Consider the following 15911-nt stretch of genomic DNA (forward strand, 5'->3'; position numbering starts at 1 on the left):
ACAGTGGGCCCAGTGCTAAAATTGGTATTGGCTTTTAAAGGCCAATAGCTATCATAAAATTCAAGTGTTTGAGGGATCCAAAGTGAGCAAGGGAAAGACGAAATTCAAAGGCACGTTGCATTAGCCGCTTCTATTTTCATTTGGGATTGGCATTCATAGGCCTAAAAATGACTGCACTGAGGTCTACTGTTTCCTGCAGGAACTTTTTATGCCAGTGTCCTTTGTTGAAAATGGTTGCCTAAGGAGACAGTAAATTAAATGTGAAGGATTTACCGTTTGGTTACGTGAATTAAACCATTTCCTGGTGTTTGTGTTTACCTTGGGACTCACAAAGGAGACAAAAATATAGAGTCACAGGAGGAAGGAAAGGAATGATCAAATCCCAATAGTCCCTGCCTGGATGTCTAGCTCAGCAATTTTATTCAGGGGAGGAATTTCGTGCTGATAAGTGAATCTTTGTATAATTAACTTTTCCTCTCTCCAGATGCTACACCCACTGAGCCCTCCTAATAGACATGTAACTACAAATGTGGTAGTTAATGTCTCCTTCTAGTATACTGGACAAAACCAAAGTAAATCAAATACAAAATGTATAGTTTTCCTCAAGTAAAACTGGATGGTGCTTTAGAATTTGAGACTTAAATGCAATAATTTAAAATCTTATTATAAACTAATACATGATCATTCTAGAAAATCTGACAAATACAGAAGGTAAATAAGAAAATAGTAACGACCCATAACACTCAAAGATAATCATTGCTAACATTTTAGTGTATTCATTTTGCCTTTTTTCTATGCCATTATATGAATAGAGATTCGTACTTTTTATAGTTGAGATCATGAGTATGATTTAGGATTTTCATATATCCTAACCGCCCTCTCTCCTTAAGTTCAAATCTCTCAGAAGAAGAAGAAAATTAACGGCGAACACATACATAGTATTGTACCATCTGCCAGGTACCATTCTGAGCACTTTACATGTATGAATTCATGTCACCCTCATGGTAACCCTTTGAGGCAGATGTTACAAATGGGGCACAGAGAGTAAAACGGTTTGCCCACAGTCTCACAGCTAGGAAGGGACAGAGCCAGGATTTGAACCCTGGCTATAAAGTGTGTGCTTTTTTTTTTTTTTTTTTTTTTTGGCCACACCTTGCGGCTTTCCCGGACCAGGGATTGAACCCGCGCCCTCAGCGGCAGTGAAAGCGCAGAGTCCTAACCACTGGACCGCCAGGAAATTCTCCTAAAGTGTGTGCTCTTAACCAAGATCTGTTGCCTCCCCGCCACCCATCCACCCCGACTCTGCGACCTCTCAGAATTCCTCCAACACTGGGTAGTGTGACATAGCACATGGGAACTGAGACAATCATCCTATCTCTGAAAAACAATTGCCACGAAGGCCCTTCCTATGATGGGGGGAGGCGGGCCCAGTGATGAGGGGATGGGGGCAGGGAAGGAGCCCTGGGCTGGAGCTCAGGAGAAACTGGCCTCTGGGCCTGGCTCTGTTCACAGCGAGACAAGGCACTATACCTGTTTATGTCTCTGTTTTCCCATCTGTAAAATGACAGGGTTGGCGAGCAATTCATTCATGTGTTCATTCATTCACTTAATACACACGAGGCAGAGAAGAATACGGTCTGTTTCCTCTCCTAGGAATTCATCACCCCATGTGTAGCCAGAGAAGAAGTGTTGTAAGTGATATAACAGGAGTGTCCTGGGGATGTTGGCAAAGCCGCTGAGATGGGCTGGGGCAGAGAGGGTAGAAGCAGGAAGGGCTGGCCCAGCTAGGCTTCCCAGAGGACCAGTAGGGATCTGTGTCTCAGGGCATCCAAGATAGGCTGTGGCGATTGGTCTCTCTAGGGCCCCCTCTAGTGTGTGTCACACTCTTTCACCTTCAGCAGGCTACAGCATTGTCACTTTTTTGGAGGGGGGAGGGGGGTTTAAAACTACAGATCTTTATTGTCTCACATTCTAGAAACTCAAGATGGCAGCAGGGCCATGCTCCCTCTGAAGCCTGTAGGGGATCCTTCTTTGGCTCTCCTTACCTTCTGGGGGTGGCGATCCTTGGCAGCCGGCGATCCTTGACCTGCAGCTGCATCGCTCCACTTCTGCTTTGTCCCCACGTGGCGTTCTCCCCGTATGTCTGTCCTCACATGGCCATCTTCTTATATGGACACCAGGCATATTGGATTAGGGGCCCACCCTACTTAACTGAAGTTAATTCTATTGGCAGTGACCCTATTTGACCCAAATGAGGTCACATTCTGAAGTACTGGGGGGGTAGAACATATCATTTTGGGGGCGGGGACAAAGTTCAATCCATAACAATGTCTGCAGCCCCCATTTAGTCCAGGCAGCCATGGCCTCCTTCGTGCTCTTGTTTTTCTCCACTTCGTTCTCCATTCAGCATCCAGGATGAGCTTCCTAAACCATAGCAAGCAGGTGAGGGTCCAGACAGAGAGTCCTCACAGGACTTCTTTCCATCTGGGCATAGAAGGCTGGAGCCAAGGGGAGAAGCTGAGAGCACAGTATCTCCTGAAGAGATCGTGGTCAGTGGCGTCCCCAGGGCAAGGGCACAGTAGACTTCGAGAATGTTTCTAAAAGGACGCTCATTCCGGTCCCTAGAGGTATTGCAGGGAAGCGGCTCGGGTGGTCTGAGTCTTTCTGACCCCCGAGACTGGCAAAATTCTGTTGACTGAAAAAAAATGCACGACGTGAGAGCTGTGAATTAAGTTTCATCTGGGGCAAAAATGAGGACTCTAGCCCGGAGTCAGCATTTCAGATAGCTCTGAGAAGCAGCTCCAAAGAGATAGGGGGGAAGGTCAGTATATGTGTGGTTTTGGTGTGAAGAGGGAGTGCATGCAATCAAGCACGTATTTTTTGCAGAAGGCTGCCTCTAGTCACGAGGAGCAGACGTCACCATGAAGAATTTTAGTGCTTCTCTAGATACAAGGAGATGCAAAAATTGGGCTCATAAAATATCTAACTATCTGAAGACCTGTTCTGCCAGTTTTTCCCAGAGCACAGAGCGCCTCATTCCTGATCTCCACCCTGAACTGCTTTCAGGGGGTGTTGAAGTTCAGCAGCTGCAGCGGCTCATGATTTAATCCTTGTGAAGTTAGATGGCAAGTGCCAGTTTGTAGTTGGCAATGCCATACTTTTAAGGGTGGTCTCTCGGTGATTAGGTAAAGCCCTTTCCAGACCTCTTTGTGTCGCTTCTGCATGCTTTGCTGTTAGTAGATGTGCAGTGCAGGCTAAGCAAACGGATGTCACATGCACGTGAAATAAATGCGGTATTCACACTGCTTCTCCTGCCTTTAGCCCGCCCCCTCCCCCGAAGTAGCTCGGACCTTCTCATCTTATTAGTCTGCCATTAAGCTCTAGAAAACGGTGAAGGCATGCTTCTGCCATTCAAATGCTAATCCTCTCTCCAACTTGACACCTCAGCTTGCTGCTATCCGCCGTCATCTGTGCTCCAAAGACAGTGGACCCTTGTACCCACACCCTCTGACTTCTTACAAAGGCTCTGGAGGGCGCTTCCTGAGGCACTTAGCATAGCTGTGGAAAGAAGTTTATGCAGAATATTCACCTTTACTGTTCCCCCCACCCCCCAGGTCACAATTGCAAAGTAGGGCATCAGGGCTCTCTGATGGAAGGCTAAGACCTGAATAAGGAATTCGGTTTTCTTAGAGAAACAGAAACACAGAGCGCCAGATTCCGAGAGAAGAATGTGGATTTATGGGTTACATGAAAGGAGGATGATGTAACTGGTGGTGCCCATGTTGCCTCGCCAGCTGCAGTGTCTGCGGGTTCATAATACAATCATTTATGTTTATGTGTTTTCATTTTCTTCTTGTTCAGACACAGGTAGACCTTTCTTAGAGATGCACAGTGAAATCCCGGAAATTGTAAATATGACCGAAGGAAAGGAGGTCGTCATCCCCTGCCGGGTTACATCACCCAACATCAATGTTACTTTAAAAAAGGTAAAACTGAGCAGTGCTACTCTCACAAGATTTTTACTGCAAGTGAGCATACTGAATTTTGAGTTGTTTTCTCTCTCTGGAATAGTTTTCTTAGAGACATTTGGGCTTTCTCGGCGGACTTTTCTGTAACAGCTTTTTACTATGTGTTAGACGTTATACCCCTGTGTGTACTTAAATGGACTAAAAGGATAATGTCTTGAGCATAAATCTATGTGAATAATGAACTGCAATCATGAAAATTTTTATGTATTGCCACAAATTCGAATGTCTGTAAATGTCAGAAAAACCAATTCTATTGTGTATACAAATTAATAATGCAGATTTTTTTTTTTTTTAAATTGGGGGAATTGGCTTAGGGCTACCAAGTTTTTATTTTGCCAAGGAAGGATTTTTTGTTTGTTTTGTTTGTTTTGTTTTTATTTATTTATTTATTTTATTTTTGGCTGTGTTGGGTCTCCATTTCTGTGTGAGGGCTTTCTCCAGTTGCGGCGAGCGGGGGCCACTCTTCATCACGGTGCGCGGGCCTCTCACTATCGCGGGCTCTCTTGCTGCGGAGCACGGGCTCCAGACGCGCAGGCTCAGTAATTGTGGCTCATGGGCTCAGCCGCTTCGCGGCATGTGGGATCTTCCCGGACCAGGGCTCGAACCCGTGTCCCCTGCATTGGCAGGCAGATTCTCAACCACTGCGCCACCAGGGAAGCCCCAATAATGCAGAGTTTTGCAGAAGGAAGAACTGTCAGGCAGGGTACCTGACTCGCCAGGCATTTAAGAGCTCTTGCTTTGGTTTGAGTTGGGATGTTCCTTGTAACAAAAGGCTTATCTTCCGATGGGCATCCAAATTTAACCTCTTAGGGGAAAAAAAAAAAGCTATAAATGAGATTTTTCTTCATGTTATGTTGTAAATTGTGCATGTAGAGAAGGAAAAAGATTCAGAGTAAAATCTAATAAAGACAAAACCCCTAAAATGTGACATGCCAGCTGCAGTAACTTTAGGCGTGTGCTGAGTCTGAGAGTTGGATAAAAACTTCCCACGTGGAAAACTCTAGTGGCTCCTGAGAGCTTAGAGCTTTCAGAGGAAAAGTGCAGGCTGTCCCAAGGCAGCACCGAGCACTGCCCAGCACGCGGAGGTAGGGACTCGGCAAGTGTTTGGTGGTGATGGTCATCAAGTTGAATGAGTTCAGAGTGATCTTCAGTATCACCTGTTGACCCTGAATCCTGACATGTGATGAGGTATCTCCCTGTCTTCTTCTCTTGCATTCACTCCCCCAAGTTGTTGATTTAAATCTTCAATATAGTCCATCAGTGACACGTCTCGGCTTCCATTACAACTGGGTATCATCGCCAGGAAATATAAAATTGTAGTATGTTGGAGCTGGAAACGCCAGCGGAGTCAAACTCACTTGGTGGAAGAAAAAACTGAGGTTCCCAGGGAGTTAGGGACGTCCAGGCCACAGGCCACACTGGGCATTGGAGCCCGTGTCCTGTCTTCTTCCTCCGTGTTCCTGCCATCCTTTGCTAATGGTTTAGTTTGCATAGGAGGGGCAGAGTGGTTCAGAGCAGAGGCTGGGGCCACACCACCTGGATTCTTCGCCCCCCACCCCCACCACTACCACTTAACCCGCTGGAAAATGGGCAAGTTATCAGACCTCCCTCCACATCAGTGTCGCCACTGGAGAGACGGGAGAGGTTACAGGACCACCCACCTCACCTGACTGTTAGGAAGGCTACATGAGGTGCTTGGAAGGCCCTTAGGATCATGCCTGGCCCAGGCAAGGCCTGTTCAAGGATTAGCTATTCACGTTACGTATCCAACAGTTTAATGCCCAATAATCGATTTATTATCGTGATGTCTTCCATAGCCTGGCATTACTCCTCTGAGTCCGAGATGATAATTGGTCTGTGACTAATATGGAACAAACCATGAGGATATGAAACGTCTCTTTTCATGCACTCCCCTTGCCTTTTCGCCCTAATGCAGATCGCTTGTCTGTTTGAGGAACTTTCCCGAATTCCCACCTGCAAACATTTTGGGAGGGAAAGCTTATTTTCTGTGTTTTCCCAGCCAGATCTATAAAACAAAAAAAAAAAAAAAAAAAAAAGAGAGGGAGAGAAGCATAACATTCTACCCAGGATTTTGGTTTATCACATATATTTTGAAAATATTCTGATCTATTACATATATATGCTGACATGAAATTAACAGAAGAAAGTTCCCTTCCTTTTCTCTTTCTGTCCTTTCTCTTCTAACTTGCTGCTCCCGCCTTTTCCCATGCCTGCTTCAGCAGAGCCCCGGTCAGCTGGAGACAAGCCTCCCTGTTCAGCAGTGCCTCCAGACTGCCCATCTGCCTGCCCCTTTATGACACACACACTGCCACAGCTGATGAGCTTTGTAGTCTTTTGCTACTTTAGCTCTTGTCAGCTAGAAATAAAGTGACTTTGTCAATGAACTACAATTAGTGGCAGTAACGGATAGAGTAAGAGAAACACTACAGAGGAAAATTTAATGTATTTTTAAGTTGTGCAGACCAAGCCCATCAGCCAACCTTTCTTGTAGGTTCAGCACGTGCTTGTTCTCAAAGTATCACAGATTTCAATCCCTGACTTATATTTTTCTGAGTTTTTCCTTTAATAGTTTGCACCAAGTTAGAAGGTTCTTTCCGCCCCCCCCCCCCCCCCCCGCACGGAATGCAGGGCATTCCTAAGTTTACAGGTAGCATCCTAATTTACTAAAACGTGAAACGCATCCTTTAATTGCTTTCAGTTCTTCATAAACAGGATGCAATTCATGTCAAACCCACGTAACGCTCTGGTAACATACACCAATGCAGACATATTCACTGGGAGAGGCAACTAGTGCTTTTGGAATAGAAATCTCTGCCATCAGATCACAAATCCCAGTCAGATTGGCTCCTTCCACAAGCAATATATGTAAAGGATATTGTGGATAGAGTGATGTAAGGTGTGTGCTTTTTTAAAGAAGATAGAAAAGATTTGAAACTTCTTTATGGCAGTTAATGCTATGAATCTTTATAATCTGTTGTGAGAAGGTGATCTGATTTTTTTCCCCCCTTTTCCAACTGGGGATAAAAGCAGTTGTCAGACCACTGCCTCTGGAGTTGGCTGCCAGTCTGGCATCAGGGGAATTTGGCTGGGCTGCTCTATGAGACAGTAGCCCTTTACAAAGTCTAATTCCAAGGTAGAAGGTGTAAATTAAGTCCTTGATATATAGGAGAGGGCATAAGCAGAGAATCAAATCGTGGGCTCTTTACTTCTGTTCGGCCTCACTGTGTTTGGGAATACTTCTAGGAATTTGCGAGCACTTCATTCATAACTGTCTCTGGCCTCACATCCGTTTTCAGCTCTCTTCACCGTCAGGAGCCTCTGCTTCTGGGAGCTTCCCTTCCAGGTGCAGAGTCAGTACCCTCAGTCTTCCCCAGAGGGATAACCCCAGTGAGTGCCAAGTTAATGCTATGAATCTTGGGGGACCAGGAATTATGTACAGTCCTTTTAAGACAGCCACCTCTAACAAATCATGCAAAATGAGAGGACAAGGTATGGCTTGTTAAAAGCTCCCGATGGTGAGACCAAGAGGATAATCTGGCAGCCCTAATGGAAAAAATCCTAATTAATTTTTCTATTGAGTATCAGGCCAGTTTATTACAGAGATTCCCAGAGGCCAAAGAGATACGGGCTCCCGCTAGAATTCTGACATGACCACTAGGTCTACCCTAGGTGGGTGCAGCTCGTTGCTAAGACTAATAACAGATTATCCTGCTTACTATAATTTGTCATAGTTAATGTATCGTTTGCTACATGCAAAGAAAACTAAAGAACCAATTATGACAACCTGGAGTTTTTGCCTGCGCTATTCTCATTTGCGGTAAAAATTACATTTTCACAAACTATGAGGGAAACTCTTAACCACAGCGCCAATATGATTTTGTGAAAGCATGTTTCTTCTTTTTCCAGTTTCCATTTGATACTCTGATCCCTGATGGAAAAAGAATAACGTGGGACAGTAGGAAGGGCTTTATAATATCAAATGCAACATACAAAGAAATAGGGCTTCTGACCTGTGAAACAACAGTCAACGGACATGAGTACAAGACAAACTATCTCACACTTCGACAAAGTAAGTGACGTTCCAAAAGCATGAGCATAAGCCAGAATGCTCAAGGGTTTATCTGCTTAATGAAACGTTGATTTTTTTAAAAAATGTGACTTCTTATGCTTGCAGCCAACACAATCACAGATGTCCAAATAAGCACGCCAAGCCCAGTCAGATTACTTAGAGGTCACGCTCTCACCCTCAACTGCACGGCCACCACTCCCTTGAACACAAGAGTTCAGATGACCTGGAGTTACCCTGGGAAAGTGAGTGACCTACTTTTCTATTTCTTCTATAGGACAGTATTTAGTTTTAGCAAGTGAAATGCTAAACTGAGTTTTTGAAGTGGGAAAAAGCAGAAAATTCTGACTCCTCTGGCAGTTCAAGTCAATAAAGAAGCTTTGGGTTTGGTTTGGGTGCTTCCCTTGCCTGACATTTCATGAGTGTGATATGCAGAGATACGGTCTTTTGATGTCTGGAGGTTTTGTTTTGAAGTGTATAGGCTGGTATTTCTAGTGCATGATTCTGGGTGGAAAAGGGGATTGTTTCATCCTTGGAAATGATTCTCTAGGATTTAGAGATGAGAAAGAAATTTATCACTACATGCCAGGCAGGGACTATCTTTTGTAAAAACAACAACAAAAAGTTGTCGTCAGCGCATTAATTTAAGAGACTGGCAGACAGGCAGGCACCTGATTGGAGCATGTTTGGAAAAGATAATACAACCCAGCCATCCAATATTCCACTTGTTAAGTGACAAAGGAGCAATTCTGTCCTTCAGAAAAATGAGAAGAATGAAGGCTGAGTTGGGTTCCCATTCAAATTAAACATCCTTGCAAACAGTCATTGTTTTAAAAACGTATAGGCGGGGAATCTCTGATAAACTGTTAAGAAACATCTGACAGTGGTTCCAGCCCCATTTCTTGTATGTCTGTATGATTCATGTGGCATATCCCAGGTAAATCACTTGTTACGTCATTCAGATGGCCCAATCACGAAGTTAGCTTATGATTAAATTATGTATGTATAATTAAGATTATTGCATCAGTCCCGAGGTTTTGTTTTTTTTTTTTTAATTGAGGTATAGTTGATTTACAATGTTATCCTAGTTTCAGGTGTACAACATAGTGATTCAAAATTTTCCTAGATTATACTCTATTTACAGGTATTAGAAAATATTGGGCTATATTCCCTGTGCTGTACACTATATACATTTCTTGCTATGAAAACAGAATAACTTAGCAACAAAACGGTACCACAAGTGCCCTGTAGGGACACATTGACTCATCAGTCATAAGGTATTTTCTAGAAAATGCTATGGTTTCATTGAAATTAAAATGCTGCGACTTGTAGTAATATATTCTGGGTTTTGATGGAAATCATCTACTCTTAATACATGGCAAGAGGGAAGAAACGTGTACCCTGTCACTGTTGCTGCTGAGTGAGAGTATGGTAATACATCTGCTGAATGCCCGTAACCTTCGAAAACGGTACTGTCCAGTGGAACTTGCTGTGATGGAAATGGTCGGAAACGCTAACCACTAGCCACCTATGCCTAATAGCACGTGGAATGTGGCTTGCGGGACTAAGGAGCCGAATTTTAAATTTTGTTTCAGTTTAATTTAAATAGCCACCTGTGGCTGCTGGATGGTGCTGATGACCTTGCTGTGAAACCCAGGGGCAGTCTTAGGGTACCAAGGCAGAAACCATACCAATGTTACTCGAACTCGAGAAAGGAAAGCCTTCTCAAAGGGAGAAGGGAGAAGTAATACCGACATGAACAGAGTTGCCGAAGGTCCCTCAGTCTTTGGTGTAGGGCACGGAGTCTCTGATTTTTGATTGCAATGATCAATGTCTTCTCTGTGGTCACTGCTGAGAATGGAGAAAATGGCGTAACATGTGTCTGTTCCAACAGGGCAGTAAAAGGACAGGTGGGTAGAATTTATCCAGCATGGCACACAGGAGAGCTAAGTTCAAGACCCAGAGATTAGTTTGGCCAGCTTCCAAAGTCTTTTTCCATGCCTCCTCACGGGGACGGACCGAGAGGAGGAAATAACATATTATGTGTTATAAAATGCAATGCTTAAAAAAAAAAAAAGAAAAGAAAAGAAAGGAAGGAACAATGAAAGGAAAAGGCACTGTGACCTCATCTTCGCAAAGCCAGGAGTGGGTCATTGTGGCCAGTTTATACCGCTGAGCCTGAGGCCTGCAAACATGGGACAGCACCCCACCCCGCCCCCCAGACTGCTGGCTAAACTTGTTGATGGCTTTGCAGGCCCCCAGACCCATTTAGTGGTATTTAGCAGATATTGGCAAGCCTTGCTCAAATAGGGAAATAATGAAACTAGGATCATTACGCCTTAATAGGTGTAGCCAGGATTCGTAATCTTTCCCTTCATTTCTAAAAGGAAGCAAAAGAAAACTCACGTGGTGATTTATTAAGAGAAACCCTGTGATTAATCCAGATACTAATCGTGGCCCAAGTCTGTGTGTGATACCCCTGCCTAGAGAACAGGTTACTGGTTAGAGAGGTAGGTGCTAGAGGGAAGAGTTAGATTTGTACTCAGAAGACCCAAGTTTCCAGGCTACATTGGCCAGTGTTTCTGATACTTCAACTTCTTCATCTACAATAAGGGCAGTAACCCTGCCAGTCTTCCTGGCTTGTGAGCAACTGTTGAGATATTGTGTGTGAAAGTCCATTTGAGGAAAATGAAGTGCTAAGTCAGTGCTGCCACGGCACGTGTTGGAAACACATCGAGACAGAGATGTCGGTTCTGAGCATCTCGCTCTGGGTGGGTTTGCCTCTTAGTGTAAAATATTAATCTTAGGAATCATCTGAGAAATGCTGTAACTCTAAGCGCAATCAATGACTCCTTCTACATTTGTTACACGTTTTCTTTCTAGATAAATAAGAGAGCCTCTATAAGGCAACGAATTGACCGTCGCAATTCCCGTAACAATGTATTCTACAGCATTCTTTTTATTGACAAAGTGCAGAACAAAGACAAAGGACTTTACATTTGTCATGTGAAAAGCGGCCCATCATTGAAATCTGTTAACACCTCAGTGCATATATATGGTAAGCAACCCATGCTCTGCTTTCTAATCATGGCAGAATTGGAGGGTTCTATAAAAAAAAAAAAAAAAAGTAAATTTTCTTTTGGCCAAGAGGTACACAGTCATGAACAAATACAACTTTTTCCCCCTCCGCCCCCTGCCAAAGAGCAAATCACATTAAGTGTTCTTTAAATGTAATACTTTTGCACTGGCTAGAGAATCGTTTCCTTACAAATTTATTGTGGCTAATAAGTCAGATATTAGAATCTATATGAAATTCTTTATTTAGTGTTGCGTATAAACAGAACAGAAAAATACAGTCCGTTTTACCTTCATTTTCTGGGAGAAATTTCTCAGGCACCGCTGATTTAGAGAAAAATATGCTGTGATAAATTATTTAGAATTGATGCTGTTTTATCTCTGGTTTTATGCTCATGAAATCCTAATAGTTTTGCTTAGTTCCAGTAGGCAAATTCTGTAAAGAAAATACTTCAACCTCTTTAGAATCTTTAATAAACCTTATTTATTTCTACCACTGAAAAGAAAAACTTGTAAGGAGCAAGAAACTAGGGGACCGTTCTATCAACGGCCTTTGATATTCTTTTGACTTTCTCCAGTTGATGTCTTATATCAAATTAGTTATTGTAGAAGGGCGTGGAACAGCCTTCTCCCATGGTATTCACATTGGCCAAGTAGATTTTTAGAAGTATCTTTATACTTTTTTTGTTTGTTTCAATATAGGTGTTTAAGGTGTTTTACTTCTGTTGCCCTGCCACTGGGTTTTTATATCCCTGGGACCATTTGATTTTGCAAGTATTAAACCAGTTAGAGTACTTTTAAGTGATTTTATTCACTGATCAGTATTTGGGCTCACCGATGGCCTTGATCATAATGCAGCTCTACTGATTCATTGGTTGCACCCTCCTCGAATGAGGCAGCGAGTTGGCGATTTTTGGTTTTCTTTTGTTTACATAAATGTAGTCTTTTCTAATGGATTTATCACTTCTCCTTTTGAAGATAAAGCGTTCATCACAGTGAAACCTCGACAACAGCAGGTGTTTGAGACAGTAGCTGGCACGCGGTCTTATCGGCTCTCTGTGAAAGTGAAGGCGTTTCCCTCGCCAGAAGTTGTATGGTAGGATCACAGTTATGTTCCTAGCAGCTTAAGATATGCTTTGTCAGTAGGAAGATGCAGGAGCCCAAGTGACTTGAATTCCTGAAAAGAAAAAAAATCAAGATAAGCTTCCCAGACAGCAGTGAAGAACTAAGAACTGGGCTGATTTCTGGGCTGGGAGGAGAGTGGGTGGGAAGGGCTGGAGGGGAAGGAAAATAATGTAAATAACAGCGTGGAGCAAGGGATTCGTTTTCTGAGCGCTCATTTCAGTTTAGTCGTTCACTCCCTGCGACTAAATTTGTGCCTCTCTAAACCCTCCTATGATGTCAACGTCCTCTGAATGGAATAATGTCGAGCGACGATTAGGAAGCATCTCTAGTGTGTAACATGCTCTATTAACCCTGAAGAAGTGGGCCCTTGTGACGAGAATAATAATTCTCTTCTTATCGGAAAATAATTCTTTGAGATACAGCTGGGCTGAAAGTTCCAGTCTTGTTTTAAAATTAAACAAACATTAATAGAGACAAGACTTATTCAGTGGCAGGGATGCACTCATGGCCCTACTTGAACTAATTAAGGGTTTTTTGGCTCGAAGTCTGCAAATTCAGAAAGTCTTTAAGCGGTCTTTTTTAATGCGAGCCCAATACCTGCTGTAAAACAATGTAATCTGTTAATAATCTGCAATCATTTTGTTAAATCATTTTGAAACGCCACGATCTTTGGCTCAAGCCACCACATTCTAAACAAAGAGTATAGTACAAAACTGATTAGGAAAACAACCCATACGATACAGAATCTCAGCCATAGCTTGTTTTGCTTGCAGTATCATATGGCTGTAGCATTTGTTTTCAGTTTCCTCAAATCGTTAATAGGGAATTAAAGAGAAAATGAGACTTTGTGCTATGCCCCTTCATGCCGTCGCAGTAGAAAGGAGATTTTTTGTTTGTTTCATAGGAAATTTACTATTAAACTTTTTAGATATTATGAATGTACATTATTCCTGAATAGGAATTGAATCGCTCTGGGAAAGTACATTCCCTCTTTCAGTATCTGAGAGTATCCCCAACTGTTCAACACTGCTAATTTCTTCAGTAGCTAAGTAGCAAGGACCTAAAACAAACCAAAAATATCAACCCATTTTTGAAAATACTGACTTTTGTTTAGAGGAAATAATTTCAAGGATACTAAAATGGGATTTGTAATTACAAAATAGAGCATAGGCATTTTAGCTGCTTTGGAACTGAGACCCACTAGTAATGGGAATTTGTTTGCATGACTATGTAATACATGCATGACTATGAACCAATGCCATTCCTAATATTCCAGCTTCATGCAGAACACAGTAAATTCCTACTAACAGATGAAAAATGCCCATTGAAAGAACTGTCATTTAATGAAATCATAGAATTTTACAGTAAAAGAGATCTTTGAGAAACTTGGAGAAACTGAGGCTCAAATGGATAAGTTCAAGGCACACAGTGGCAGAGCCAGGGCAAGCCTTCCAGCCTGACTCTTGGTTCTGTATGCAACTGCGTGGTATCTAGGCATTAAGTCTGTCTCTGCAGTTTAAAAAAATTCTTTTTAAGTTTATACCTTTTGTTTGTGAGTTCTTTGCCTTCACTTTTCTTCCCCAGGGGAAAGAACCTTGATAATCTTGGTTTCACTCTAGCTTATGAAAGGGCAACTGGTGTGACCATTTATATAACTTAATAAGAACTCCACATGAGGCCACAATAGGAAAATCTATTTTTATTTTTATCTGGAGAAGTGATCTAGTTGATCTGACTCACAATGACCCTTGTATTGCTGATGGAGCCTCATGGAGAACTCTGAAACACATCTCAGATGGAATCAGCCTGTGCTCCTGGGTTATACTTAAGTCACAGTGGTGACCAGCGTCCGTGTGGGCACATTAAACCGTCACTTGTCTTTCTTTCGGCTTACTTCTTTCCTCTTTGCCAATCAACATGATGTGTTTCCCAGTCTAAAAATCCCACTGGGCTTTACTAAAAAGTCAGTGTCTTAATGTTTTAAATGAATATTGAGGAGCCAAGGCTCAAGATGTCTAAACTGGATCTCACATCCTTAAATGGCAACGTTAAGGTGATATTGGAGAGGCAATGTGAAATGACTTACTGATCATGCCCTTAACCACAGGTTAAAAGATGGGTTTCCAGCCACTGAGAAATCTGCCCGCTATTTGGTTCGTGGCTATTCGTTAATCATCAAAGATGTTACTGCCGAAGATGCAGGGGATTACACAATCTTGCTGGGCCTAAAGCAGTCAAATGTGTTCAGAAACCTCACTGCCACTCTAATTGTCAATGGTAAGTTCACTGTTCAGACTTTCTTTTGGTTCTGGTGGGGGTGAAATTTGTGAAAATTTCTGTCAAAAGTCAGTATAACAAAGAAAGCAAAATTTTTAAAAAATTGTTTTAAAAACCACTTATTCCCCATCCCAACTATTTCATGGTTGCTTGTTTTCTTCCATAAGCAATATGATTTTTTTTTTATCATTGTGGTCGGAATGTACATACTCTTTTCAGTTGGCATTATAATGACAAATCCGAGGGTTCTGTCCATGTGTGCTTCCCTGACAGCAAAACCAGCGAGAATGTGGCCCTTCGCGGTGGTCCAAGAGGGGAGTCATGAGAACAGCTCTTGACCTCGGTCCTGTTTTCTCCTTTCAGTGAAACCCCAGATTTATGAAAAGGCTGTATCATCGTTTCCAGACCCGACTCTCTACCCACTGGGCAGCAGACAAATCCTGACTTGCACCATTTACGGTATCCCTCAACCTACCATCACGTGGTTCTGGCATCCCTGTAACCATAATCATTCCAAAGCAAGGTAGGGACAGTTCGTTTCTTGAGTAACTTTCGAATACTTTTTGACACCTGGACTCAAGGGTCTTATGGGAGCTGGCAGATGGCACGTGCGGTCCACTGGGGGCAAAGGCTTTCCCTGCCTTGGGAAAAGGTAGGCAATATATCTACTGTTCTTCCTTACCCATGTCTAACCGTTTCATAATTTTTCTGTCTAGCTTACAGTTTAAGGCTAGGAGCACAGGGACAGAATGAAGGTCACCCTGTGAGCCATTCTTTTGGAATTCAGGTTGGAACTCGCATCTCTTGCTTTCCAACCGAGAGCACCCAGACTTCGGCTCCACCACTGCATCAGTTACACTGGTCTCCCCATTTCCCACTCTGTAAGCACCAAGTATGACATCAGATCTTCCCACCGCTGAAGATCATTACCTTTCCTAGGCTCTGAGCATGCTCCTTCATCTGTCGGAAATGTGCTTCCATGCATTTTCTGCTTCCTAAGAGGTCCTCCTATATCTTTCCAGGCTCAACAATGCTGTCACCTTCCCCACCGTCCAGACTTTCTCATTCAGACCCCCTTCTCCCTCCTCAGCATGAACAGCACTTTGCTGACACCACTGTCACATCACAAGGTGTGCATACACTTGTCTTTTCTCTAAGCTATGAGCTGATTCAGCACCTCTCTGTCTTTAGGGGCTGGCACCGTGTCTGGCACACACAGATGCTCAGGGTGTCTTTAGGGGCTGGCACCGTGTCTGGCACACACAGATGCTCAGGGTGTATCTATCTGCTGAATGAATTCAGCCCTGCCCTTGGTTGAC

The 15911-nt window shown here is 43.1% G+C and overlaps 1 protein-coding gene across 1 annotated transcript in view; it reads left to right on the top strand.

Annotated features, from left to right (window-relative positions):
- Positions 1–15911, top strand: part of FLT1 (fms related receptor tyrosine kinase 1) — a 168347-nt gene that overhangs the window by 45924 nt on the left and 106512 nt on the right. Inside the window, exons 4-10 of the mRNA XM_061171122.1 lie at positions 3862–3986; positions 7956–8118; positions 8224–8360; positions 10999–11173; positions 12169–12286; positions 14423–14592; positions 14956–15115. Of these exons, the coding sequence (XP_061027105.1) occupies positions 3862–3986; positions 7956–8118; positions 8224–8360; positions 10999–11173; positions 12169–12286; positions 14423–14592; positions 14956–15115 (1048 nt within the window). The remainder of the gene's footprint in view (positions 1–3861; positions 3987–7955; positions 8119–8223; positions 8361–10998; positions 11174–12168; positions 12287–14422; positions 14593–14955; positions 15116–15911) is intronic.

The sequence above is a fragment of the Eubalaena glacialis genome, chromosome 16, assembly GCF_028564815.1.
Source record: "Eubalaena glacialis isolate mEubGla1 chromosome 16, mEubGla1.1.hap2.+ XY, whole genome shotgun sequence".
In the NCBI taxonomy this organism is placed as follows: domain Eukaryota; kingdom Metazoa; phylum Chordata; class Mammalia; order Artiodactyla; family Balaenidae; genus Eubalaena; species Eubalaena glacialis.